This window comes from Danio rerio, chromosome 7 (assembly GCF_052040795.2).
Source record: "Danio rerio strain M-AB ecotype USA chromosome 7, GRCz13ab, whole genome shotgun sequence".
Lineage (NCBI taxonomy): Eukaryota > Metazoa > Chordata > Actinopteri > Cypriniformes > Danionidae > Danio > Danio rerio.
Window position 1 is genome coordinate 25115574 of NC_141027.1, and position 27411 is coordinate 25142984.

The following is a 27411-nucleotide window of genomic DNA, read 5'->3' on the forward strand; positions in this document are numbered from 1 at the left end:
AGGCAAGTTGGAGCTAAACTCTGCAGGGCACTGGACTTCCAGGAACGAGATTAGTGACCCCTCTTCTATACAGTATGAATGTGAGCAGTATGAATGAAACTCGGACATACTACATCCGCCATTTTGTCATGATTACGTGACCTACCCACGCCAGTTGCGTCACTTCACTCCCATGTATGAATTCTCTCACAGTGAATCATCGGATAGCGTAGCATCCGTAGGCTCTGGGCCGGCGCGTCCATAGAGGCGACCTAGGCTGCCGCCATCCGCTACCCCCCTCCCTGGTCTTCACTTTCGGGTTGAGGGCGGCATAATCGTCCTTTGCCTACAATCAAGTTCAGCCTGCTCCGGTCCTGTGTGCACTTCAGAATATCCCCTGTAGTAGTAGGTCATCTGGGTACTTCTCGCATACTGTTTTTTAAATTCTTTAAATTTGGATATACTGCTTGGCTCGCATACTCCTTTTAGCGTATTATATAGTATGGTAGTATGCAATTTTAGATGCAGCACTGTAGTCTTGAACACCTTCATTAGTTGGATCAGCCGTGTTTGATTAGAGTTGGCGCAAAACTGTGCAGAGCAGCGGCCCTCCAGGATGTTTAAGATGTATAAGTAGTGTGTTCACAGTGAAAAGTGCACCTTAAATACCTGGTTAATGTACTTATTCAACTAAAAAAAAAGAAACGTCGAACATTTCATTCACTCAACTGTCACAACTTTGCTCATGTAGCTGAAGAGGAGAATCTAGCGGCTACAGAGGTTGGATAATTTTCTTTTTTTTTGGAATATGCAAGCAAAATTCTCAAACGCAGACTCATGATGGTAAATCCTGTTGTAGTCAAGACAGGTAGTATTTGTTAGTTTGGTGATTTATTTCATTAATTTAGCAACTGTTAAATGCATTCCAGGAAACTGAATTTCCAGCTTGTAAAATAAAAAAGTCTGATAGGACATTAAGCACAAACACTACACAGTTGAGTGTATAAGTGCATAGTTTAAAAGTGTATTGTGCAGAGTGTGTCATGTGAGATGAATTGTATGTTTAACAAACTTAAGAATGACCAATGCATGGAACATAAAAAAGATTCATGTTTCTAAAGATTCCATATGAAAAGTCAGTGAAACTCATTAGGGTTCCTAAATGATGTCATTTTTGGACAAAATTTTAAACTTAACACACAGCACAATTTTTTTATTATTATTATTTTTTTAATAAACTAAATGTTTGTTTTTTTTGCACCAAAAAAATTAAATGTCATGTTTTAGTGTAGTACCAGGAGGCTTCAAGGATTTTGTACTGATCATGTTTTGTATTGATATATGACGTACAATTTAATAATGTCAGAGAAACTGAATAGGAGACTAGACAAAGAGTTTTTAACTCTGGCCCTTGAGTTCTACTTTAATGCCAAATTTAGTTCCAACCCTAATCAAATACACTTGAAGAAACTAATGGAGGACTTCTGGATTGCTTGAAATTTACAGAGAGACAGGTTTGGTCAAAATTAGACAAAAATTTAGCAGTAAAGTGGTCCTCGAGGGCCAGAGTTAAGAGCATGAGCAGGAGCTTCTATTGATTTATTTTCTACTTGAACTCTTTTAATGTCATTAATAGTGAAGCAATGGTCTTCAGTCCATGATTCTGTAAAACACAACCTTTCAGCCTCTCCGTCTCTCTCTTTCTTTCTCTCTCCATCTTGTAGATCTCAGTGAACATTTTTCGAACTCTCCCACCCAGTGAGAACCCAGAGTTTGACCCAGAGGAGGATGAACCCGCTCTCGAAGCCTCCTGGCCACATTTACAGGTACATCAAAGACACAAACACACGCTAAAACATATACTGACACCACAAGGCGAGAAAGCAATATGAGTTTTTTATAGCTCGTGTCCCAGCACCAATCTCATTTCCGCTCTCTTTCTCTGCTTTTCTCTTCTAGTTGGTCTATGAGTTCTTTTTACGGTTTCTTGAGAGTCCAGATTTCCAGCCTTCTCTTGCCAAGCGCTACGTGGACCAGAAATTTGTTCTACAGGTATATTTATATGTAACGTTTTACATTATCCCTTGTGATATTTGTGTATATAATTATTTCACAAAATAAAAACCTTTAATGAAAGGATTTTGAATAATAACATAAATTATATAGAGTTATTTCTAACTATAATGTTTGTATGTGTATTTAGGGCATTCTGTGTTGAAAATATTAGTTTATAGACTCCCTAAATACTTATTTTGGACTGTCTCTGTCTCCTGAATCACATCATGGTCAAATTGCAAGATTTGCAATATGAAAATACTGTGTAACCACTAAAAAGGCAAAAATCTCCATGTTGGACTCAGTATTCAGGCTCCTATTAATGTTGATCTTGATAATAATCTTTATTTGCAGTCTATTAAGCCTTCTCACACCAATTATGAACATACCATTCAAGTGTTAAGACATATGATAAGTGCTTTAAATAAAGTTGCAAAAGGCTGACTGTGTGTGCATGTGTAGCTGCTGGAGTTATTTGACAGTGAGGACCCGAGAGAGAGGGAATATCTGAAGACGATCCTTCACCGTGTCTATGGCAAACTCCTGGGCCTCAGGGCCTACATCCGCAAACAAATCAACAACATCTTCCTCAGGTCAGACACAAAAACATGAGCACTGTTGATATTACACCACTCTTTGTTAGCTGTTCTTAAAAAGTCCTTATGAATGTTTTTCACCTCTGCAGGTTCATCTATGAAACTGAGCGTTTCAATGGAGTTGCGGAACTTCTGGAAATTTTGGGAAGGTAGATATTCTTATATACTTTTGGTCTGTCATAACAGAAAGGCTTAGTTTGTATGAAAAACCTTATCAGGCGATGTTAAATTAAAGTGGTCTCCACTAACATGAACACCCTTGGTAAATATAAGCAAAAAGTGTTTTTTTGTTGTTGACATTTTACTCAAAATATGCAAAAAATAACTGAAGATGCTTGATGTTTATTAGGATATTAAAACTTTTAAGAGGTTTTCTGAACCAAAGACCAATTAACTTCTGCAGTTCTTAAGCTGTGATTTATTGGAGATTTTTTGGGCCATTAAACCTCCCTAAAAGTATGCTGTAAAGACAGATATTCTCCTCCAGGCTGATTCATAACACGTCAAATTGACTGGAATTTCTTAAGTATTACACTGATAGTGGTTATGGGCATTATATGTGTGTTTGTTATTTTCTAATAGCTACTTCCCATTTTGTGAAGCTCAACAAACTTTTACTGTAAATCACAGCTCTGTTCATTGGCCCTCGATTGAGGAGGTTGAGGAGAATGTGTGGCCTACATGTTACCCCATAATTATACCTGTATAATATATAAAAAATATAAAAAGTCAATGGGAATATACTATAACAAATATATTGCTCATATGCATTCCTAGTGGTGCCAATAGTTGTTGCACACATATATTTAACAAAGCAAATATTTTTTGTTAATATTTGTGCAAATGGTTAAAAAAAAAAAATACCAATACATGCTCATTGGAAATATGTGCTTCAGCCCACATTTTTATGAAGCAACAAGAACATACTTTAGCATATGTTTGACTGCAGTTTGTTTAAATAGTGAAACCTATGGGGTAAGGTGCCGACAACTTTTTGTTCCTTTCACACATTTCATAACTATTGGTAATACATAAACAAGAATAAAAGAAACAAGCATAATAAGTAAAAACAAGGAAGATTAAAAATCTATGAAACAGATTAAAATATGTTTTAGACAGGTTATAAAAGAAATGAAAAAAAAGACATAATAGTGCTTGTTGATGATTAAATGGTTATTTTTTGTGCAACACCAAAAAAAAAATAAAATAAAATTACTACGATGTCCAAGATTTGTAACCAAAAATGTTTGCCTCACCTATCTATCTCCAAACCTACAACATTTCTGGTGTGGTCAAATTGTGCATTAGCTTACTTTATATGTTCGAAAGCCATTGAAGCACAGTTCCCCAAAAGAGATAGAAGCAATTTAAAATCAAGGTAAATCTACATGTTGCAGAACACTTTTTGTCTTACGTTCGCTTTAGAAAATACTATTAGTTTGGTTTACGCAAAGTGTTTAATTCAGTCACTGGTCTAGGTCTGTGGTTCCCAAAGTGGGGGTCGGGGGGACAATGAGAGGGGTTTGCTTGGTGATTTCCAAAAATCTAATTTACTGTATTAAACTGTTAGAATTACCATATTTTATCCATAACCCACAGAAGAACAAAATAGTAGTTAATAGTTACATTAAAATATCAGCCATCAGCCTTTAGATTTCTTTGTGACCCTTGGGTTAATTACACTATATTAACGACACAGCACATTGATTTTATGGTACCAGGTTAAACTTTCTGACACCTTTACGGTACTCACATACATAACAAATAAATGCAGACCACAACTGAGCATGGAAGATGGTTTCCGAGTGGCGTTTTTCAAAATTTAATGATGAATAGACTTGGGCTTATTGGTATATATGTGCTGTTGTGTTCAAGGTTTATATATTTATAACCACATCAGATGATATAGGGGGTCACGAGTCACTGGCATTGTAATTTTGGGGGTCGTGGGCTGAAAAGTTCGGGAACCCCTGGTCTAGGTGACCTGTATGACAAGCACCACCTTTTCGTGGAAGTTTGATTTTACCTGAAATGTACAAAAATGAACCGTAAGTAATGTATTTCAGATTCACTAAAATGTGCACTGCGCCCTCTAGTGGATTTTTCATCTGAGACGTGCAATGAAATATACCTGGTGCAACACATTTGAAATTATGCAAAAATATAGGCTGAAGCACATATTTCCGATGAGGCTGTGCTGTTTTCTGCAGCCTTGCTTGCTCATATTTACCAAGGGTGTCAATGTCAGTGAAGGCCACTGTCCTGTAGTTAAACTGATGCGAATAAGAAGATTATAAGGTAGATCCTTGTAGTTTATACATTGTTTCCACAGTTAGGAGGTACATATAATATCTTATGACATTTGTACTGTAATTTCCAATGAGTAAATTATAGTGTTCCATAACTTAATGCAGCAGTAGATTGCTGGAGAGATGCTTTATGGTGTGTGAGCTGGTGATTCAGACCTCCGGCACGAGCGCTGCATGTACCTGCTGTGCCGCAGTCGTGTTTCCCATCTTTAGCATGTCCAGCCATACACTTCACAGCCATGTTCTCAGAGAAACTAGTGCTGCTTTGCATATTGGGTTCAATGCACACAAAATGGTGCCTGTTTCGGGATGTGTTTAATAGCATAAACAAAGCAAACCTTTGACAGAGAGAAGCAGGGGAAGAGAGAGACAACCAGGGGGAGGCATGAGTCACAGTGTTGGGGATGGAGGTCTAAATTCAGGTTGATGCCAGTAGTATTTATAGTGCCGCCCACCCACACATCCCTCTGATCACTACTGAAGAGAGAATGAGGGAGACAGAGAGAGAGAGGGAGAGAGAGAGATAGAGCAAGAAAGGATGGTTCTTGTGTAGAAAAATATAGCTATGACTATAATACTGTAATAATTTTTTAAATATTATATGTATTTGTAACTTTTTTGACTTTTTGTAATTTATAAAAAATAATCATTTGATATTATAGTTAATATACAAACATTTATTAAACAAACATTTATAATATTTATACATTTATACAAAATATACAAATACTAAATGTAAAAAAATTACAAATACAGCTTTTTATTTACATATAAAATATATGTATAAAATACTTTAATATTTGATATGCCTCTACAAATAATAATAATAAAAAGGATTAATCTCACTTACTTTTCTTCAGCGTATTTCTCTACTTTATCAGGGGTCACCAAAGTGAATTAAACCACCTAATAATTATGATGATGATAATTATTATTATTCTAATGGAAAATTGACATATATTTATAAAAGATTAGCAAAATGCTCAATAAAAAGATAGAATGAGGAAGACTGCAGCAGATAGACAGTAAAGGATGAAGAGGGAGAGAGAGAGGGAATGAATGTGAATTTGAGTGACTAAAATAGGAGAGAAAAAGACAGGTGTGAGGTAGATGGAAGAATAAATGTGAGAGATTCAGAGAAAGACAGTATAGCTGAAGTGAATTTTATTTTACAGGAACTGGCTGATTAGAACTAGCAATATGAAACTAAAGAAATGTTATGAAGACAGGAGGAAACAGTCAGAAGGAGAGGAAGGATGAGGGGGGTTCGCATGGGATTAGCTGATGAACAATGATGTGGAGAATGAGTGTACAGAGCATCATCACAACCACTGATACTAATCCTGTTTATTCTCCCTTTTCTCTTTTCCGCCTCCAACTCACTCCTGCCCCCTGTTTTTCTCTTCTCTGTTCTCCACTTGTCTCCTCTGAACTCCTCTCATGTCTTCTCTCCTCTTTTTTTCTTTTCTTTTTTCTCTTCTCCTCTCAACTAACCTGTACTGCTCTCCTCATCTCTTTGTTCTCCTCTATTCTCCTGTTCTCCTTTCACCTCTCCTGTAATCTCATCTCTACTCATCTCTTTTCTGTTCTCCTCTAATCTTGTCTCCTTTTTTCTCCTCTTTTTTTGTTCTCCTCTTCTCTATTCTACTCTGTTTTTCTCTTATCTCCTCTCCCCTCTCCTATATTCTCATTTCGTCTCTACTCATCTCTCCTCTATTCTCCTCTCTTCTGTTCTCCACTATTCTTCTCTCCTATGTTCTCCTCTGTTCTCCTCTCCTCTATTCTCTTCTCCTCTTCTTTTCTCCTCTCCTCTGTTCTCCTCTTTTCTTGTCTTCTCTTTTCTTCTCTATTCTCCGCTCCTCTGTTCTCCTATTTTCTTTCTCTACTCTGTTCTCTTCTTGTCTTCCTCTCCTCTGTTCTCTTCTTTTCTCCTCTCCTTTATTCTCACCTTTCCTCATCTCTCACCTATTCTCTTCTGTTCTCCTTTATCCTCCTGCCTTTCTCATCTCCTCTGTTCTCTTCTCCCCTATCTCCTCTCCTCTCCTCTCCTCTGTTATCCTCTATTCTCCTCTCCTCTGTTCTCTTTTCTCCTCTCCTATGTTCTCATCTATTCTCCTCTCACCTCCTTTTGTCTCCTCTCCTCTGTTCTCCTCTCCTCTGTCCTCCTCTCCTCTGTTCTCCTCTATTCTCCTCTCACCTCCTCTATTCTCCTCTCCTCTGTTCTCCTCTATTCTCCTCTCACCTCCTCTATTCTCCTCTCCTCTGTTCTCTTCTTTTCTCCTCTCCTCTATTCTCCTCTCACCTCTCCTCATCTCTCGTCTATTCTGTTTTTCTCTTTTCTCCTCTCCTCTGTTCTCTTCTATCCTCCTCTATTCTCGTCTCCTCTGTTCTCTTCTCCTCTGTACTCCTCTATTTCCTGTCCTCTGTTCTCCTCTATCATCCTCTATTTTTCTCTCCCCTATCCTCTTCTATTCTCATCTCCTCTATTCTCTTCTGCACTGTTCTCCTCTATTCTCCTTTCCTCTGTCCTCCTCTATTCACGTGTCCTCTGTTTTCCTCTCCTCTGTTCTCCTATTTTCTTCTCTCCTCTATTTTCCTCTATCCTCCTATTCTCGTCTCCTGTGTTCTCCTCTATTCTCCTCTCCGTTCCCCTCTGTTCTTCTCTATTCTCCTCTCCTCTCCTCTGTTCTCTTATTTTCTCCTTTCATCTGTTCTTCTTTCCTCTGTTCTCCTCTATTCTTTTCTGTTCTCTTCTTTTCTCCTCTCCTCTATTCTCCTCTCACCTCTTTTCATCTCTTGGCTATTCTCCTCTATTTTCACCCTTTTTTCTATTCTTCTCTCACTTTTCCTCATCTCTTGGCTATTCTCCTCTTTTCTCCTCTCCTCTGTTCTCCTCTCTTCTATTCTCTTCTCCTCTGTTCTCTTATTTTCTCCTCTCATCTGTTCTTCTTTCCTATGTTCTCCTCTATTCTCCTCTGTTCTCTTCTTTTCTCCTCTCCTCTATTCTCCTCTCACCTCTTTTCATCTCTCGGCTATTCTCCTCTATTTTTCACCCTTTTTTCTATTCTTCTCTCACTTTTCCTCATCTCTTGGCTATTCTCCTCTTTTCTCCTCTCCTCTGTTCTCCTCTCCTCTATTCTCTTCTCCTCTGTTCTCCTCTTTTCTCCTCTCCTCTGTTCTCCTCTTTTCTCCTCTTCTCTGTTCTCCTCTCCTCTATTCTCTTCTCCTCTGTCCTCCTCTTTTCTCCTCTCCTCTATTCTCCTCTCCTCTGTTCTCCTCTTTTCTCCTCTATTCTCCTCTCCTCTGATCTCCTCTATGCTCCTCTGTTCACCTCTCCCCTCCCCTCTCCTCTCCTGTCCTCTATTCTCCTCTCCTCTTTCTCCAGTATCATAAACGGCTTTGCTCTGCCTCTGAAATCAGAGCACAAGCAGTTCCTGGTGAGGGTCCTGATCCCCCTGCACACTGCCAAGTCTCTCTCCATTTTTCATGCGCAGGTTAGAGTCGGATGCCCAGACACTCACATTCACATCCCATGCTGTTCATTAATGGACTGTAATATGATGTCGTGCCACAAGGGGACGCCAAATACTAGAGCTAAATCCTATGGCCTCAGAAAGTGCACAAATGGACATTTATAGGGATTGTTCACAGAATTGTTCTATCTATCTATCTATCTATCTATCTATCTATCTATCTATCTATCTATCTATCTATCTATCTATCTGTCTGTCTGTCTGTCTGTCTGTCTGTCTGTCTGTCTGTCTGTCTGTCTGTCTGTCTGTCTGTCTGTCTGTCTGTCTGTCTGTCTGTCTGTCTGTCTGTCTGTCGGTCGGTCGGTCGGTCGGTCGGTCGGTCGGTCGGTCGGTCGGTCGGTCGGTATCTTAATCACTATTATTATTGATAATTAATTTCTATATTTTATCTGAAATAACACTAGTATATTTAGGTTGTCAAGAGTTTTTTGTGTGGAAATTTGGGGTTGCTGTTTCATTTCTAAACTGATCTTGCAATTATGTGTCAATATCTGTGTGTGTCTGTAGAATGATCACACATACTCTGTTCAAAGGTTTGGGGTTAGTAAGAAATTTATAGATAAATTAATAAGAAGACACATAAAATAGATGAGTTTTGCCTTAGTAATTTAAAATAGTACATTTTAAATTAATAGTTTTCCTTTCAACTTTCTATAGTAAAGCATAGTGTATTATAGTTTATTGTAATGTATAGAGATAGGGTTGTTATTGTTAATAATAAAAAAACTAATAAAAAAGTTATTTTAAAAACTAAAAACACACTAAAATTGTGGAAAAAAAATAAAAACGGAAAGTATGTTAATAAAATAATATTACAGTTTTTGTCAATTGCTTTGACACGTTTGTCAAAACAGTCTTAACATTCTCTAAACTGAGTGCAAATCTCAAAATGGTTTGCTGGAACTTCAGAAATTGTATTGTATTTCTTCAAAATGTAGTTACTCCCCCAAAACATTTCATTCATGCGTCGAAACCTAGTTATCATGTCATAAATTTGGCCAAGATCACCAAATCATAAAGTGTATTTGTCGTCATGTGAGCCACACTGCTCACAATGATTAGTTGTTTTTTCACCATGACACTCAACCATGAAAATTAAGGTAAAAAAAATCTGATATTTGTTGAAGAGTCAGTAGTACATAGAAATAAAATGAACATCTGTATTTATACAGTACTTTTATTTTTGAACAAATGTATTACATGTAGAGTGCAATCTTGCTTATCCAATTACTGAATTGCATATTTCATAATCCTTATGTTACCACAAACACACACACACACACACACACACGCACACACACACACACACACACACACACACACACACACACACACACACACAAATATCATCCATGAAAAAAGTTATTCTTGGTGTACATCCTGTCGCTCTTGTTGGTCATGCCAGAGATTTCACTTCTTCCATTTGTATTGCAAATTGAGGTGATTAACCAATTTAGCAGACATAACAAACAATGTAAGTATGAGATATTTATGGTGTAAATGTGTGTAAATAAATATTTAATCATTGAATAAACAGTTTTGAGTGAAATGGCTTACATGATGAAAAATGATTGAGAAGTTAAAAAGAGTTTGAGATTTTAGATGAGAATCGACGCATCAGTTTTGATCAACAAGCCATATGCAAATATTTTTTTGTCCAAACTACAGACAATTGGACTTACTGTTTGCAGACATGCGCCAAAGCATCTGCAATTTGCTTAAATCAATAAGAAATGTCACTCTGAAGTGAACAATAAGCTAATTGTTCAGATATCTGCACTTATTGTTTTGAAAAATAAACATTTCAATCGAGAATTGAGCCAAATTAATTGAGAAAACAGTACAATGTTAGTAAAACCACAGAAACATCACATGATCCATCAGAATAATCTTTTCTGAAGAGTCAGTCTACACTGAAGACTAATAAAATTCTAATGATTAAGTTTAAATACATTTTTTGAACATTTAATTGAAATAAACACAGCTTTGGAAAGCATCAAAATCTTACTGACCCCAAACCCTATTGTATATTAATACCTTCAACAGATTCCGAAGATTATTCCTTAATATTTCTGTCATGTTACACCCGAAAAGTGCTTGTTACATTAGCAGCGCCTGTATGTCAATAAGTGTGCGTGTATGTGTATATGTGAAAGTGCTTGTCCTACATTCCTACACTCGCCCTTTTCCCTTGTCAATATCACTCCATCCATAATTCAGAGCCCACACTCCGGGCTGTTTATACTTTCTTCTCGCCACAAGGGCATAAAGTGCTCTCCCAGGGAATGCCTTCGGGTGGCCAGACTTTTTTCATGTCTCTTCCATAGAAACAGAAGCACAGTTTGGCCAAATCCTCAATCACACTTCCCTCAAGGCTCCTGTAAAATATCAAGTGTTTCTCAGCTAGATGAAAGGCTAAACACTGAATGCTATTTTTGTAAATGCTTTTGTTACCAGTATTAAGCGTGCATTTCAGTGATTCTTTTGACCTCCGTTTAACATTTGGCGGTTGTGATTTGGTTACTATTTTATTTGTTTGCATAGGAACTAATGGCGAGCGATTGAGTTAAGTCTGGTGGATTTATATGGGATGATTGGAGCTTAGTTGGCATTGAGCTTAAAACTACTGAGTGACACCAGGGGATTGAACGTCACTGAGGTGTCTCTTGGGTATGGGATTCTTATCGTGTGCCAAGTCTAAACATATCAAAGCCTTATAAAGTGTTGAGAGTTAATCAGAGTTCTTTTTACTTTAGACAGTAATTTACCATTCAGGGATGGCTTTCAGGTAGACAAACTACAAACGTAAGCCTTTTTCTGGCTTAAGGCCTGTTTGCAGCTACTGCATTTGGGTCCACACCGATGCACAATATTGTTTTGGTACTGTAATTGTAAACAAACATTGCATCTTTGTCTATTGTCACTTTGAATGCTACAGCTCTTCTGATTGGATGTCAATGTTTCGTCCATTACGCTTGACTTGTCTACTGTTGGTTGCTGGGGTACCATAACTACAGTCAGCTCCTCTAACAGCTTGATGGAAGCGCACTTAATTCGCGTTTAGGATTTTTTCAGTTTTTTTGTGAAGATTCGCTTTATGTTTGGATGAAAACCCAGCTATTCTCTCTGTTGTTAGTATTATACTTATTTTATTATTACTATTTATTATTTATATTATTACTGTTAGTGTGAAAAGGAAATTCAAGACACTGTTTTTTTCCTACAAAGTGATACTAAATATTTTTGTTGCTGACTTAATCCTGTATTGGTGTCTGTCTCTAGCATTTACTATCCTCGAATTGGTGAGATGAAGCAGTGATGAAACATTTTTCCCAGCAAACAATTTTGTGTTTAATAGACATCTAATACACATCTAAATGTAGACAGCTTGGCTAAAACAAGGCTCAACTAGTGACAATCTAAAAGACATCTAAGTATAGCCTAATACTAGACTAGTCATCAAATAAACAGATTAGACAGACTTTATATGTGTAGTCATTCATTTCTGTTTATTTGATGACTAGTCTAGTTTAGGCCTATTCTTAGACGTCTATTAGATTTTCACTGTCAGCCCAAATTTAGTCTTGTGTTAGCCAAGACGAATATGTTTAGACGATTATTAGACATCTATTAGACATCTTTTAAAAACAAAAAATGCTTGCTGGGTTGTTTTTCTTCTTTGTATGGAACTTATCATTGCCAACACAGCAAGAAAATAGACAATATTGTTTCTACAATCAACTTAAATGTTGATGTTATAAAATGAGCTTTAGATGTGCATTAAACTTTTCAGTTTTAGAAAGTTCTAATGGTGGAATTGTTAGAATATCTAATCAAGTCTATGCATGTTCAGTAAAAAGGTCAGGAGAAGGGTTTTCTTCAATGTCTAAAATATTAGTAATTTATTGAATTCAAATGAATAATTTGATTCACAGAATTCTGGTATCCTCAATGCAATGCAAGAATTACATTCAGGAGGTGCACAACAAATTGCATCTACTGACTCCAGCTTTTATAAACAGCTGATATTAGCATGTGGAGTTTAGTGGAATTCGTCACTTGTCACTCATTCTCCAGTCCTCCATTGGCCGCACCCATACATACTTCCTCTTTTTTTACGAATTCTTTGCACAACATTACCAGCATAAGCCTTTCTCAACTGCAAATATTCTGTGTTGTTAGTTTTATCCCATGTCTACTCACAGTAAGTTAATCTGCAAAGCTCAAGATAATTTTAGACAATCAGGCCTTTGCATTTCAATCAGCTTCATCTACTTCTGCAAAAATGCTTCATTAGTATGCATGGCATATCACACTAAAGAGAAGAAGTTTGGTTAATATTTCACCTTAGGCAAAACAAATACAATTGTTTAATGAAAAGAAAATGAGACAAAAATACTTCAAAATATGTTCTGTTTTCCAACACTATTATCTATTAGCATTTTGAACAGCTTGAAAAATGATTAGGCTGTGTGCAACGCATTCTAATATTTAGTTTTTATTGGTCAGTAAAGTTTCATACATAAAGTATTAGATCTGCATAAGTATTACATAATGCACAATAGTATTCATTTACAGTAGAGTATGGATTTACAGTTCGAATGCTTTATATATAAAGCATCCTGTGTGTGTGTGTATGTATAAGTTAGAAAGCAGGATGCTATCCCCTCTCAAATCCAGTTTGCTTTTGTCAACATTTTTGGACCCATGGGCTATTTAAAAAACAAAAGTTAAATAAGATTATAATACTATTTACAAAACTGTGATATTTAAAGTGAAAAAAGTTACAATGTGAGATATAAACTAGCCAGCATGAGGTATTGACCGTATTCTTTTTTGTATTCGTTTTCTATTCCATTTATTTTTCTTGCCATGGCCTTATTAGCTGGAGACGGTTTTATTCACTTCCATTGATTTTTAGCAGTAAAAAACAGTTTGTCGTGCTGCTTGATGTTTAACACTAGTATTTTTCATTATTAAATTTAGACTTTTATTTGTAGTCGTTAACACTCTTTTTTGCAGAGCAAGTAGTTTGACTGCTTATTGCTGTTTGTTACTCTCAGTCAATTTTTCACATAGGCAAATTAATTCTCAGTCCCGGACCAATCACAAAAAAGAGTGTCTGCATTTCCACATTGCACGCTATAAGTTGACTAAAATCCCAGTTGTGAAGAAATGAAGTTGCAATTCGCAGATAAACTCACAATTGTGATTACCAGAGTTGTACTTGCAAGATATAAAGTTAAAGTTGAGCAATAAAGTAATGCATTATAAAGTCAAAACAGACTTCTAAAACCTTCTACAAAGATTCTAACACACATGCACATAAACACACATGCACATTCCCTTGCAAGTTAAACATCAAGCTAAACCTTTTTTCTTAAGCACTACATACACTGAAAACTAAGAGCATAATTATGATGTTCTCTTAACAAAGCTCTCACCCCCTGGGGAAAGACAGGGGTTTAATGTGACATCAGCCCTTCCAAAGCAGAAACACACGCACACACAGACGCACTCGCACACCATCACCACCCTAACAGCTCACCAGGCAACAGTGCAGAAGTGCTTTTGTGAAAAAAAAGCAACACACATCTCCACACACACATTTGTGTTACGTCCCTTTGGAGAAAACATCCTTTTCACACTGTTTTGCGTGTGCTCTCTGAGGCTCAGGTGCTTTGTGCTGGTCTACTCATCAGGGGATACATTAATATGGAAGTAAATGCAGTGTGTGTGTGTGTGTGTGTGTGTGTGTGCAGACTGAGGATGGCTTTATTAAGTTATAAAAACTATCAGTGGTTCTTTTTTGAGATTGAGTTTAAAAAGTCAAATAAATGAGCTTTTTATTGATGTATGATTTGTTATGATAGAAACATTTTTGGCCAAGATACAACTTTGAACATCTTCAATATGAAAAAAGCATACAAAGACATTTACCTAAGAAATTGTGCAAATTAAGTTCTTATTAATGCAAATTACTATTCAAAAATTGAGCTTTGATATATTTACACATGAAACGTAAAAAAATATCTTCATGGAACATGATCTACACTTAATAGTAGGGCTCAGAATACGTCATTGAGCATAAATATCGCAATGTGATCATTCGCAATAGTCCCATTGCAGTATATGCAATGTTGGGTTTGTATTACAATTTTTCACTTGCATGTGTTTTTAATTGTACAATTATTTGAAAAGCATTCAGGCATTAAAAAAATTGTGCAATTTGTGATTTGAACTATGATTAATTTTATTGAATTATTTTTATTTCTATTATTTAGTTACTGTACCCGAATACAGTTAGACTCGGAAAACGATAAACACTGTTAATTTCAATTGTATCTTTTTCTCTTGTATTTATAGATAGTTTATTAAATGTTATGGAGATGCAGAGTCATCCTAATCAATCTAACATTATAAACTGTTTCCAAATAATATTAAGTCACCTGGTAAACTTGTATTCGTATCGCAATATTTATCGCTTGACAAAAAAATCTCACGATGTTAGATTTTTCCAATATCGTGCAGCCCTACTTAATAGTCTAAATACTTTTGGAATAAAAGACCCATACAGTGTATTATTGGCGATTGCTTGTGCAGTATAAGACCAGTATTGTGGACCAGGGCACACATGCATACTAAGATTTAAATCTACTGTATTTTATTTGTGTATATAGTGCTCAGCATAACTGAGTACACCCCATTTTGGAAAAGAATATTTTTGTCTATTTCTCAGTTTAGGCAATGCACTTTGGTGCATTTAAACAAAACAGATTAATTAAACAGATATATATATATATATATATATATATATATATATATATATATATATATATATATATATATATATATATATATATATATATAAACTTGGAATAACTGGGAATAGAACACAGCCAGAAACTATGCTTCTAACTACATCTGCTACAGAGGTGTAGTTGCAAGGATACAGAATTATGATGCAGTTTGTGAATGTTCGTTGGAACGACGGAGTTTTGGAAATGCCAAATCAACAAACTATATTTGTAACAATGGTACTTGCGATCTTAGTTGGTTTTCGGAAACGCACCCCAGATATTTACTATGTACAACAAGTAATATTTCTTTTCCTTTTTTTTTTACAATTATATTTAGGGGTTTTCACTTTTATTGTGATAGAACAGTGGTGATTTAAAAACAGGAAAGTATGGGGAGCAGAGATAGGGGAAGGGTCGGCAAAGGACCTTGAGCCGGGAATCAAACTTGGGCCGGCGTGAACACACTTTGTGTTATGTGTTGACGCACTAACCACAAGTCTATTGGTGCCGACACAAGTAATATTTCTTAATATTTGTTTATTTTTTAATAACTAAAAGCATAAAATACATTTAATAAATAAATGTAAAAAATTGCGCAATAATTAGCACATTTGCTGTATAAAATACATTTTCATTCATTTAAATAGTCATTTTCATTTGTTTTTATATGACATTTTGCAGTTAGTTAGTAGTCAAGGACTTTTATTTCTTCAGTTTTTTGCACCTAACCCAGGCTTTCTCACTTACACCCACATGATGTACCAAAAAGGCAGGCTCTGCCGCTGAGGTGTCTATGTGACGCTCTGATGAACAGGACGTTTGCTGTCAACACTGTGCCCTTTAACAAGAGTGACCATCTCTTTTATAACTTGAGAAAATGATATGCCAATTAGGACAAATGTACTGTAATGTCTGCTAAGATATAAGTAACCAGCATATACTGCAGACTTCCCACAAATATGCTACAAAATGGGTTTCATGTGAAGCTGTTTTTGAAATCATTCATTCATTCATTTATTTTCTTTTCGGCTAAGTTCTTTTATTAATCAGGGGTCACCACAGCAAAATGAACCGCCAAATTTTCCAGCATATGTTTTTATGCAGCGGATGCTCTTCCAGCCGCAATCCATCACCCATACACTCCCATTCACACACATACACTATGGACATTTTAGCTTACCCAATTTACCTACAGCAGGTCTTGTGTAGGAAACCAGAATTTTTAATATATATTTATATATTTAAAAACATACATTTATATGTACTTATGTATGAGTTATATAATCTTTGCATCAAATTACAAAAGAATTACTGGTGTGAGGCGTTTCAAATGCTGTTTCTATGGGGCGGGACAGTAAATGTTGCCATTATCAGTCTCATACATTTTTTTTTTCTTTTTCTGAGAGTCTAGTCACACCATCCTGGAATTTTTTTTTTCATTATTTTAAGGATTGTAAAAAAATATTTGTTGTATTCTCCCATTCACTGTGCTCTAAATTTACCCAACTATGATGACTTTTGCTACTGAGAAACCTGGAAATGTGAAATGGGTCCATCGCTGATTAATGTTGCAAACTGGTATTTTCATATTATATTAGTTTTCATTGTTATTTATAGTCATAAATATACTTGTTTGTAGAATTTGAATTGAATCCAAGTAATTTCCCCCATTTGCAAATGAATCAGAAGTCCTAAAACAATCAAATTCCACATTTCAGAATAAAGTGCATAGTAATAGTAATTTTTATTTAGTATTTTGGGGCGAAGCAGTGGCACAGTAGGTAATGCTGTCGCCTCATAGCAAGAGGGTCGCTGGTTCGAGCCTCGGCTCAGTTGGCGTTTCTGTGTGAAGTTTGCATGTTCTCCCTGCGTTCGCGTGGGTTTCCTCCGAGTGCTCCGGTTTCCCCCACAGTCCAAAGACATGCGCTACAGGTAAATTGGGTAGGCTAAATTGTCCGTAGTGTATGTTTGAATGTGTGTGGATGGTTCCCAGAGATGGGTTGTGACTGGAAGGGCATCCGCTGCCTAAAAACTTGCTGGATAAGTTGGCGGTTCATTCCGCTGTGGCGACCCCAGATTAATAAAAGGACTAAGCCGACAAGAAAATGAATGAATGAATTTAGTATTTTAAGAGTTTAATGCATTTGCATGTTAATAGGTCTCTGCAATGATAAACTAGTTGTAGTTATAGTACATTTTAAGTCAATTGTTCAATAATTTGCAGCTTCATATTCATTGTTTTCTGATAATAATAATAATTATAATAATAATAATAATATAAAGATTTTCATATGAAACTTTCCTATTTAAATGCAGAAAACAATTTAAAAGCATTTGTTGACAGACATATATCAGCTACACCTACATTATTGGCTCTCCTGCTTGTATTGTTCAGTATAGAAATGTGGCATTGTGTTGACTGCTGGCAGAATGATGATAAGTCCATGTGGTGGCATTTAGGATCTTGATTAGAAGAACGCTTGATTTTTGTCAAGTGCTTCAGATCAAACCATGGAAAGCAGATAAAAGCTGTAATCTTAGGGCTGTGTGCATTATAATCAGTAGACAATCTCCCTAAAGCTTGGTTTACACACACACACACACACACACACACACACACACACACACACACACACACACACACACACACACAAACAGACTTTAATCAGGAGCACCTGCAACTGAAATCAATAAGCTTTTAACGCGACACATACAGTGTGAAAGTGACTTTATTAGAAATCTTTTTGCTGCTCTTTTCATCAGCTGGCTTACTGTGTGGTGCAATTCATGGAGAAGGACGCCACAGTTACAGAACACGTAAGACTTATTTAATTCGTCATGGTATTTCATATAAATACCTAACATTGGTGCTGGTATGTAAATGTCACACCAAAAAGGATGATTTTCTTCTTCTTCTTTTTTGTGTTTCATTAGATTATCAGAGGGCTGCTGAGATATTGGCCTAAAACATGCACTCAGAAAGAGGTAAGAAAAGCTTTGTATATGTGTAGCTCTCAGGGCGATTAATGTAGTTCACAACAAATAAAATCTTTTTTTTCAACTGAAATAAAATAAACAGTAACTTTTCATTTAATTACATTCAATTTCTAGCTAGTTGCCAAGGAAATATGTTTTCATTTAGTTTAAACAGATATGCTAAAAGAAATGAAAACTAAAATAGTTTAAACCCACAGACATATTGAAAATGACTCTCAAAATTATAGTAAAAATTCATATAAATGACAAAAACACACTACAATTCACTATATTACTAAATACAACAAAATTAAAATGAAACTAAATGTAAAGTAACTATATAATGACAAAATTATTAATGATAAAAAGCAGACAATTATAAGCTTTAACTGAACTTTTACTGAAGGAAAACAATCACCAGAATATTAGAAGAAACATTCAAAAATAAATTCTAATTCTTCTAGAACAAATTCAAACTATAAAAAAATAAAATATTTTACTGTCACTAAGATAAATGATTCATGTATAAGTAGTAGATGTATAGTTAATATTTAAATCTAGTAACAATGTGTTTGAATATTTGTGGGTTTCTGACATTAATTAAAAAAGTAAAAGTATTAGTAGTATTAGTACTACTGTTTCAAATGTCATCATCAAAATACAGAAATACGTTACTGTTGTAAATTATACTTGAACTGTGAAATAATGAAAAGTTTAATCATTTTAAAGATGAATCCCTCTAAAACACTGCGAGCTTGAAATTACAGTTATTTATTTAAAGCAATATTATAATTTAGCCTCATTGGCCTGCTTTAATTTTACATTCCATATAGCTGCTGAACCCTCGTTTTGGGAGACTCTTTCTCACAATATCTGAAAATTTAATTAGCATGAAATCACTTTCATGCTAAATAATTTTTTTTTAAGCAAAGACGTTTCATCCACAATAGGGCGTCAGAGACCTATAGTATAGAGTCAATAAGCCCTAAGAGAAAAACGGTGTGATTTCAAACTACAGCTGATCAAATCATTATTAAACAGGCAAATGACTTTCTAAGTCGATCTCTCTCTTTTGTATGCTGTATTTATACCATGGTAATATTGTGATCGCAAACTTTCCTTTTGGATGCTATTAATCACTATTATTTTTGCCTAGCACTAGTATTAAAACATGTGAATGCAAACCAGGCTAACAATGCATTATAATGATTGGTTTATCAGGCTAATTTTTAACACGTTAGCATTGGCTGACACATATGCTGAAGTTTAAGTTGTTTGTTAATAGTGGCCGATGAGTTTTGAACTGAGCTGTGTTTGTCTGTAAGTATCTGCTAGCATATTCTAATGGTGTGACATGAGCACAGGTGATGTTCCTGGGGGAGATCGAGGAGATTCTGGACGTGATTGAACCCTCTCAGTTTATCCGTGTGCAGGAGCCTCTCTTCAAACAGATCGCAGCCTGCATCTCCAGCCCTCATTTCCAGGTCTGCTTCCTCATTCACATTCATTCTTCTTTTTATTAGAATAATGATCAACAGAATTAAATGAATAGACAACCTTAACAAAATAATAAGTTATTGACTTGAGGTTCAATTATTTACCAAGTGATGATTAACATTTTTAAAGTGTTTCCTAGAATATTTTTTTCTTCTGGAAAAAAAGTCTTATTATTTGTTGCTGGATTAAAATTTTACTTAAATAATATAAAATTGAAGTCAGAACTATTAGCCCCCCTGAATTATTAGACCCTTTTGTTTATTTTTTGCCTCAATTTCTGTTTAACAGAGAGAAGAGTTTTAACACATTTCTAAACATAATAATTTTAATAACTCATTTCTAATAACTGATTTATTTTATCTTTGCCATGATGTCAGTAAACAATATTTGACTAGATATTTTTCAAGAAACTTCTATACAGCTTAAAGTTACATTTAAAGGCTTAACTATGTGAATTAGGTTAACTAGGCAGGTTAGGGTAATTAGGCAAGTTATTGTATAACAGTGGTTTGTTCTGTAGATTATCGAGAATAAAATATAGCTTAAAGGGGCTAATAATTTTGTCCCCAAAATGGTGTTTAAAAAATTTAAAACTGCTTTTATTCTAGCCTAAATAAAACAAATAAGACTTTATTCAGAGGAAAAAAAATATTATCAGACACACTGTGAAATTTTACTTGCTCTGTTAAACATCGTTTGGGAAATTTAAAAAAAAAAGAAGAACAAAATTTGAAGGAAGCTAATAATTCTGACTTCAACTGTATATATATTTTATTTTTATTAGGTTCATTTTTGGTCAGACAATAAAATATACATAATGTTGCTAAATATAGATAAACGCACTGATACAATTCACCAAACAAGAAATTATGAGGAAAATATAATTATACGCTAAATAAGTATATAAATAATAGGTAAAATACCACATACATACACAAATACATACAAACATAAGATAACATAAAAATAAGAATAATTAAAAACAAACAAAACAATAAATAAAAAAATAAGTAAATAAAAGAATAAATAAATAAATATATAAAAAATATAAATTAAAAAAAAAGTAAATGAATAAATTATACATAGTAATGCAATAGAAAAAAGGCAATTAAGATCTAGGTTTCTCCTTAAAAAGTTTAGAAAAGTGCTCCTGACTTTCTGGAACTGTTCTGGCTTTTGTTTTATTGCGAACCAAATTTTTTCCATTTAAAGAGCATGTAAGAAATCAAAAACCCACTGCCGATAAGAAGGGGGAGCTGCTGACTTCCAATTCATATGAATAGCCCAAGTCGTCTAGCCAGTCAGGTTGCAAAGACTACACTATCAGCCTGAAATGAATTTATTTCAACATATTCTGGCAGGATTCCTAAGAGTGCTGTTAAGGGGTTTGGGTCTCTTGATGGTGAAAAACCATTAGAAAAACACCTGAAGACTTTCCCTCAAAAATCAGACAGTTTTAAACAAGACCAGAAAGTATGTTACAGTGTGGCTGGTTCAGTTGTACAGCGAGGGCAAGTTGGGTCAAGATCAGGGAAAATTTTATTCAGTTTAGTTTAGAACAGTTTAGTTTAGTTCTAGATCTAGGTTGTGTTCTGTGCACAACCTTGAATTGAATGAGAGTATGCCTAGCGTTTATTGATGATGAATGTATTCAGGCAAGAATAAGATCCCAGATATTTTCTTCAATCAATAAATTCAGATCCTCCTCCCAAAAAGCCCTCGTTACATGTGTTGGGGAGGACTGTTTTGTGTTAATAATAGTAATTATTAAAAAAAAATGACTTTTTTAAAATTGATTTTCTAAGTTCACTATTATTAGCCACTTTAAGAATGATTTTGGGTTTCTGATTAAGTACAGAACAATCCAATGACTTGTCCGATGACTTTCTTAATGACCAATGACATCTTTTATTACTATAGGAATCAGTATTTTGTTGAAGATTCTAATTATTCAGTACCAAAAAAATGTTTACATTCAAACTGTAAACTGTTTTTAAATAGTACTTCTTTGACTATTTGATCGTTTGTAACAGAAATAAAAATACTGCTCAAGAATAAAAAAAATTGAAGCTGTTTCATAACCATACAAGATCACAGTGATTGTGGAAGACTTAAAGGCATAGTTCACCCAAAAATAAAAATTCAGTCATTATTTACACTCCCTTTACTTGTTTCAAACCTGTATGACGTTCTTTTTTCTGTTGAACAGAAAATAAGATATTTTGAACAAAGTGGGGAATCTGTAACTATTGACTTCCATAGTATCAGTATTCCTACTATGAAGGTCAATGGTTACAGGTTTCCAACATTTCTCATAATATCTTTTTTGTGTTTAACACTAGAAAATCGAGACTGTAATCCTTTAACTGTTGATCGTGCAGCTTTACTCTCTCTCTGATTGAGATGACATCAGCAGTTTGTGTCTTTCTCCCTCATTCTCTGTGTGTGTTGTGTGTCAGGTTGCAGAGCGGGCTCTGTATTTCTGGAATAATGAGTATATTCTGAGTCTGATTGAGGAGAACTGCCAGGTCATCCTGCCTCTGGTGTTCGGGACGCTTTACAGAGTCTCCAAGGAGCACTGGAACCAGTGAGTGTCTTTCTGAACCCTTCACCAACATTCATGCTGTTGACATTAGTCAAGAATACTAAACTGCACTGTGTTGCGTTTTTCAGGACGATCATCTCTCTCATCTACAATGTGTTGAAGACGTTCATGGAGATGAACAGCAAGCTCTTTGACGATCTCACTGCCTCCTACAAAGTGGAGAAACAGAAGTGAGTACAGGACAGTCTCAAAAAAGTAAAAAAAATAAAAAATAAAAATAATTTATATATATATATATATATATATATATATATATATATGTATATATATATATATATATATATATATATATATATATATATATATATATATATATATATATATATATATATATAAAGAAGATCACTGGTTCGAGCCTCAGCTGGGTCAGTTGGCATATCTGTTTGGAGTTAGCAAGTTCCCTCCACGATTGCGTGGACTCCGAGTGCCTGTAGTGTATGTGTGTGAATGCGTGTGTGTGGGTGTTTCCCAGTGATAGGTTGCAGCTGGAAAAGCATCCACTGCGTAAAAAACATATGCTGGATAAGTTGGCAGTTCATTCCACTGTGGCGACCCCAGATTAATAAAGGGACTATATATATATATATATATATATATATATTAGGGATGTAACAATGTTGTAAATACAGTCATACCGCAATAGTAATTTTTTTCAATATTACCGTAGGCGCATGACTCAATAAAACTATATTTCTGAGAAAAGTTTGCTTAGGCAAATGAAGCGAACAGAAGTTAGCGGGAACTACAATTCCCATAAGCCTAGGCGTGGCCATCATCCTTTGCGGTCTGTTGTCACTACAGATCCAGTAATGCGGAAATGGAGTGTGTTGCTAGTAGCGGGGAAGAAAAAGAGCTGGAAATGATCGAACCTTAAGCGGGTTTTAAATCGGATGTGTGGAAGCATTTCGGTTTCTTTCTAAAAAGATACGAAAAAGAAGAAAAGGTGACAGACAAAGAAAAAAACTGTATGCAGGCACTGCCAGACTGTGGTGAAATATAAGTCAGGGAATACGATTAAAAACAGTCATGGGGACTGCAGAACACAGCACACTTGTTAGATTGATGCAGACATTGACTTGTACCTCAAAGAGACCTCTATCTCACTCTATGTCCTCTCAAGTGGTGGAAAGACAATGCACAATGTTACCCACTGCTGTCAACCTTGGCTGAATCATATCTCTCTGTCCCAGAAACCTCAGTCCCAAATGAGAGTTTTTTTTTTCTGTTGCAGGGGACATGCCCAGAGATCCCAGCTTTTACCAGATTATAGTTATATGATAATTTTCCTTAAAAAACCCATCTCTATCTAAGTGAGTGAGTGATTAAATGTTAAATGTGATGAGTTTTCAACAATACTAAATTGAAACTTTATTTTTTTATATGGTTTAATAGTTTTTTGTTATTAAAATAGAAAAATTAGTTCCTGTTTCGAAACTTACAGATAGATGGCTAATTTGTATGTCATTGATATGTTCAGTGCTAAGGTAAATAAACACTTTTGGCACTTTTTTAGAATCTTTTCATTAGTTTTGTTTTTCCTGTAAATTATTCAGTAAATACCGTACCGTGCCATTCACACCGAGGTATTATCAAACTGTGAAATTCTGATACCGTTACATCTTTACATCATTACTTTGAGCACATCCAGTGTCTTGATCCTCTTTATCTGTACATAAATGTGTTTTATTCTCCGTTTCCCACTCTTTCTCCCTCATCTCTTCTCAGGGAGCTGAAGAAAGAGCGGGAGCGAGTGGAGCTCTGGAGGAACCTTGAGGACCTGCGCGAGCGGCGGCTGCAGAGTCTGACTGAGGCCAGCAGAAACCAGAAGAACCTACAGGAGCGAGAAAACACCGCCAAGAGCCAGTCAGACACAAGCGCTGCCAACACCACCTAGAAAACACAGACACAAAATCACACACTGATCTGAACCAATCAATGCCTCAATCGCTGTCTAAAACACACACTCACACACATGCAGACACTACCGTCACAAGCACATGAACGTCAGGCTGTCCATATGTAGATATCTGAAAAACACTGAAGCACACATGATCACACACAAACAAAATGAGTGAGGTATAAAGAGAAACAAACACATGTCCTACTCTTTCATACACGCTTCTGCATCTTTTCTTTCTATTCCAACACGTCATGCAAAAGAAACACACCTGCATGGGGCGAGACACACACACACACACACTTGAAAAAATCCAAAACGTACATCCTTCATTACTGTCATTCCAGAACTGGCTCTGTTTCGCTCGGGTTCAATCCGAGACCCCCGTCAATCGACCAACAGACTCTGCATACTGTCAAACGCTGAAGAGGAATGAATAACGATGATGACGACTCTTTAAAACGTACAGATTATAATGTTCCTACTTCTACAGCTTATTCTATGAGTACTTCTATGCTAATATAACTGATGTTTTATATATATATATATATATCTATATATAAATATGATATCTATGTCTGATTATAGTGTTGGTGGGGGTATTCTAGTGTAGCACCTCATAAACATGACTGAAGTATGCTGCTAGGTAAAACTAAACTTGTTCTGAAGTGACAAAAACACTTTAGTCTGTTTTTACGTTTTTATTTTTTTAAATCAAAGCGTTTGAGTTAGCAATATTCTCGTTCCTTTCGAACAATGTGTGTCCGGGTTATTTATTTTATTAGTATTTATTTCAATTAGATTTGCTTGCAGACACTCTCTTGTTGCGTTTTACGTTACAATTTTTAAGAGTCTTTTTGTTGTTTGTTGCTTTTATTTATTGGTGTTAATGGGACGGAACTGTGTGTCGGCACATTGAGAAAGCTTAGGAAGAGATTGATGCGTGCGTGTATGTGTGTGTGTGTGTGTGTGTGTGTGGATGTTGTAGAGATGTTTATTACGGTTTAGAAGAAAACAGGGATTAGATCAGAATGTACAATTCACTTTGAGTGTGCGTCGACGCTCAAATGAACTGCCACTGTTGATTATTGATTTACAGTAGTCTGTGTGTATTGGGAAAAGAATGAGAGATGCAAACAAAAAGAGCGCATCTGGATCGACTCCCTTTGTTTGGCTCCTGAGAAATCTGCAGAAACATCACATTTCATAGAAACAAAATGGAAAAGAAACATTGAAATAGTATAGACACGGCAATAAATATGGACTGAAATTGTACGCATACGTAGCATCACTTAAACTAGAGTTGCACTGTCCTTTTGATCAATGTCTTGTGTTTAAACATAGCAATGTATTTTTGGGGACGAGCGGCTTTGGGATATGAATGTACAATAGTGGGATGTAAACATGACAAATTGTGTTGAATAACTCAGAATCAAGAACACTTCTGTCATTATTTTCACTCAACCCTCATGAAAATGAACCATGTTTTTTTTATAGTAAAAGTATAATGATCAAGGTTTGCTAGTTCATGTAAAGAGGAACATTTACTCACTATTTACTCACCCCATAGGTGTTTTCAAACCTTTATGACTTTCTATATTGAACACAAAAGAAGATATTTAGGAGAAAGCGTGAATCCTGGTAATCATTGACTTCCATAGTAAGAAAAACAAATAACATGGAAGTCAATGCTTTAAAAAAATCTTGTTTTGTGTTTAACTAAAGAAAGTCAAACAGGTTTGGAACAAGTAAAGGGTAAGTAAATGATGACAGAATTTACATTTAAGGTGAACTGCCCCTTTAAACCATAGATCTCAGACTAAAGGGCTGCATCTCTGCACAGTTTTGCGCCTAATCAAACTCAGGTGATCTAACTAATCAAGGTGTTCGAGACTACTAGAGACTATTAAGCAGGTGTGATTTGGAGGTGGTTGGAGATAAACTATGCAGAGCTGTGGTCCTTCAGGAATTGAGCTTGAGACCATTGCTTTAAACTATGGTAAGTGTAAAAAAAAAAACTATGGATAATTTGTGGTTATGGCTTAACTACAAAACTTTATTTTTACTTTTATAAAACGTGCGTAAAACAATGGTTAATTTTCGTCAGGGGAACCCCCTGACACATCTGGGGTTTTGTAGCCTACCTTTTGTTTTACTTCAGGAAGGTGCTGATGATTCAAAGCTGATCTTTTCATTCAGTTTCAGTGAGGCCGATAACGTAGTTCACATCATTGACACGACGCTGATGTCACTCCGCTTAATAAAACACAAGCAGATGATTAAAACATGTCTGTTTTGCACAATAGTGTTGTAATGTTCCAGGCTAGATTAGTGGGAACTGTAATTAGAGTGATGTCAGATTGTCCTATAAACGCTTTAAAACAGCAAGGCAGTCAGTCGATCGGTTACTTCCCAAACACGTTTGCTATCTGCTTGTGGACATCAACAGGTGAGTTAAACTCCTTCAGTTCCTTGTTTTATAGCTGTTTTGTGTCGTTCAACATGATTAGGTTTTCGCCTTTTCCTAATTCATCGCGGTATATTTAGCAGTCTTGAAATGCAGAGTGTCTTGATTTGATGGTTTCATTAGTCACTTGACCAGAGCTGTTCCAGGTGACGCCCTTCTGAAAGAACGACCATATTTTATAAATATAGGCTCATATTGAAACGGTCGATAAAAAGGTCTGTAAGGACTGCTTTGTCTTACATTATAAACTGTACATTTCCAAATATTGTTACATTAAATGAAAGGAAAATATGAGACTCATTTATTGTTGGATTATTCACCATTTGCTCTTCTTTCTTTCCATTATTAATGTTCAATTAGTATGTACTTTTAACTCTAAATATGACACAATACTTTGTCTATTTGTATGTACTCAGAAAAATAGTATAGAAGTAGACTATAGCTATTTAAAATGACTCATCAAGTTAAAAAAAAAAAAAAAAGTTTCAAGTTTTGTTTTGGTTGCCCAAAAGTTTCTTCAAAGAACCATTTTTATAAGATTTAAATTTAATATTTCCCAGAGATGGGTTGCGGCTGGAAGGGCATCCGCTGCGTAAAAACCTGCTGGATAAGTTGGCGGTTCATTCCGCTGTAGCAACCCCGTATTAATAAAGGGACTAAGCTGACCAAAAAATGAATGAATGAAAATTTTATATCC

General features: G+C 35.5%; 1 protein-coding gene across 2 annotated transcripts in view; it reads left to right on the forward strand.

The window, feature by feature from the left end:
• ppp2r5b (protein phosphatase 2, regulatory subunit B', beta) overlaps positions 1 to 27008 on the forward strand; it is a 42376-nt gene extending 15368 nt beyond the window's left edge. Inside the window, exons 3-13 of one of the 2 annotated variants that reach the window (XM_087261060.1) lie at positions 1704 to 1805; positions 1939 to 2031; positions 2497 to 2627; positions 2720 to 2779; positions 8325 to 8433; positions 18036 to 18089; positions 18207 to 18257; positions 19613 to 19732; positions 22205 to 22332; positions 22419 to 22520; positions 24076 to 27008. In XM_087261060.1, the coding sequence (XP_087117186.1) occupies positions 1704 to 1805; positions 1939 to 2031; positions 2497 to 2627; positions 2720 to 2779; positions 8325 to 8433; positions 18036 to 18089; positions 18207 to 18257; positions 19613 to 19732; positions 22205 to 22332; positions 22419 to 22520; positions 24076 to 24244 (1119 nt within the window). In that variant the 3' untranslated portion in view covers positions 24245 to 27008. The remainder of the gene's footprint in view (positions 1 to 1703; positions 1806 to 1938; positions 2032 to 2496; positions 2628 to 2719; positions 2780 to 8324; positions 8434 to 18035; positions 18090 to 18206; positions 18258 to 19612; positions 19733 to 22204; positions 22333 to 22418; positions 22521 to 24075) is intronic. The other variant, XR_015495651.1, reaches the window with a different exon arrangement.
• The last annotated feature ends 403 nt before the right edge of the window (positions 27009 to 27411 follow it).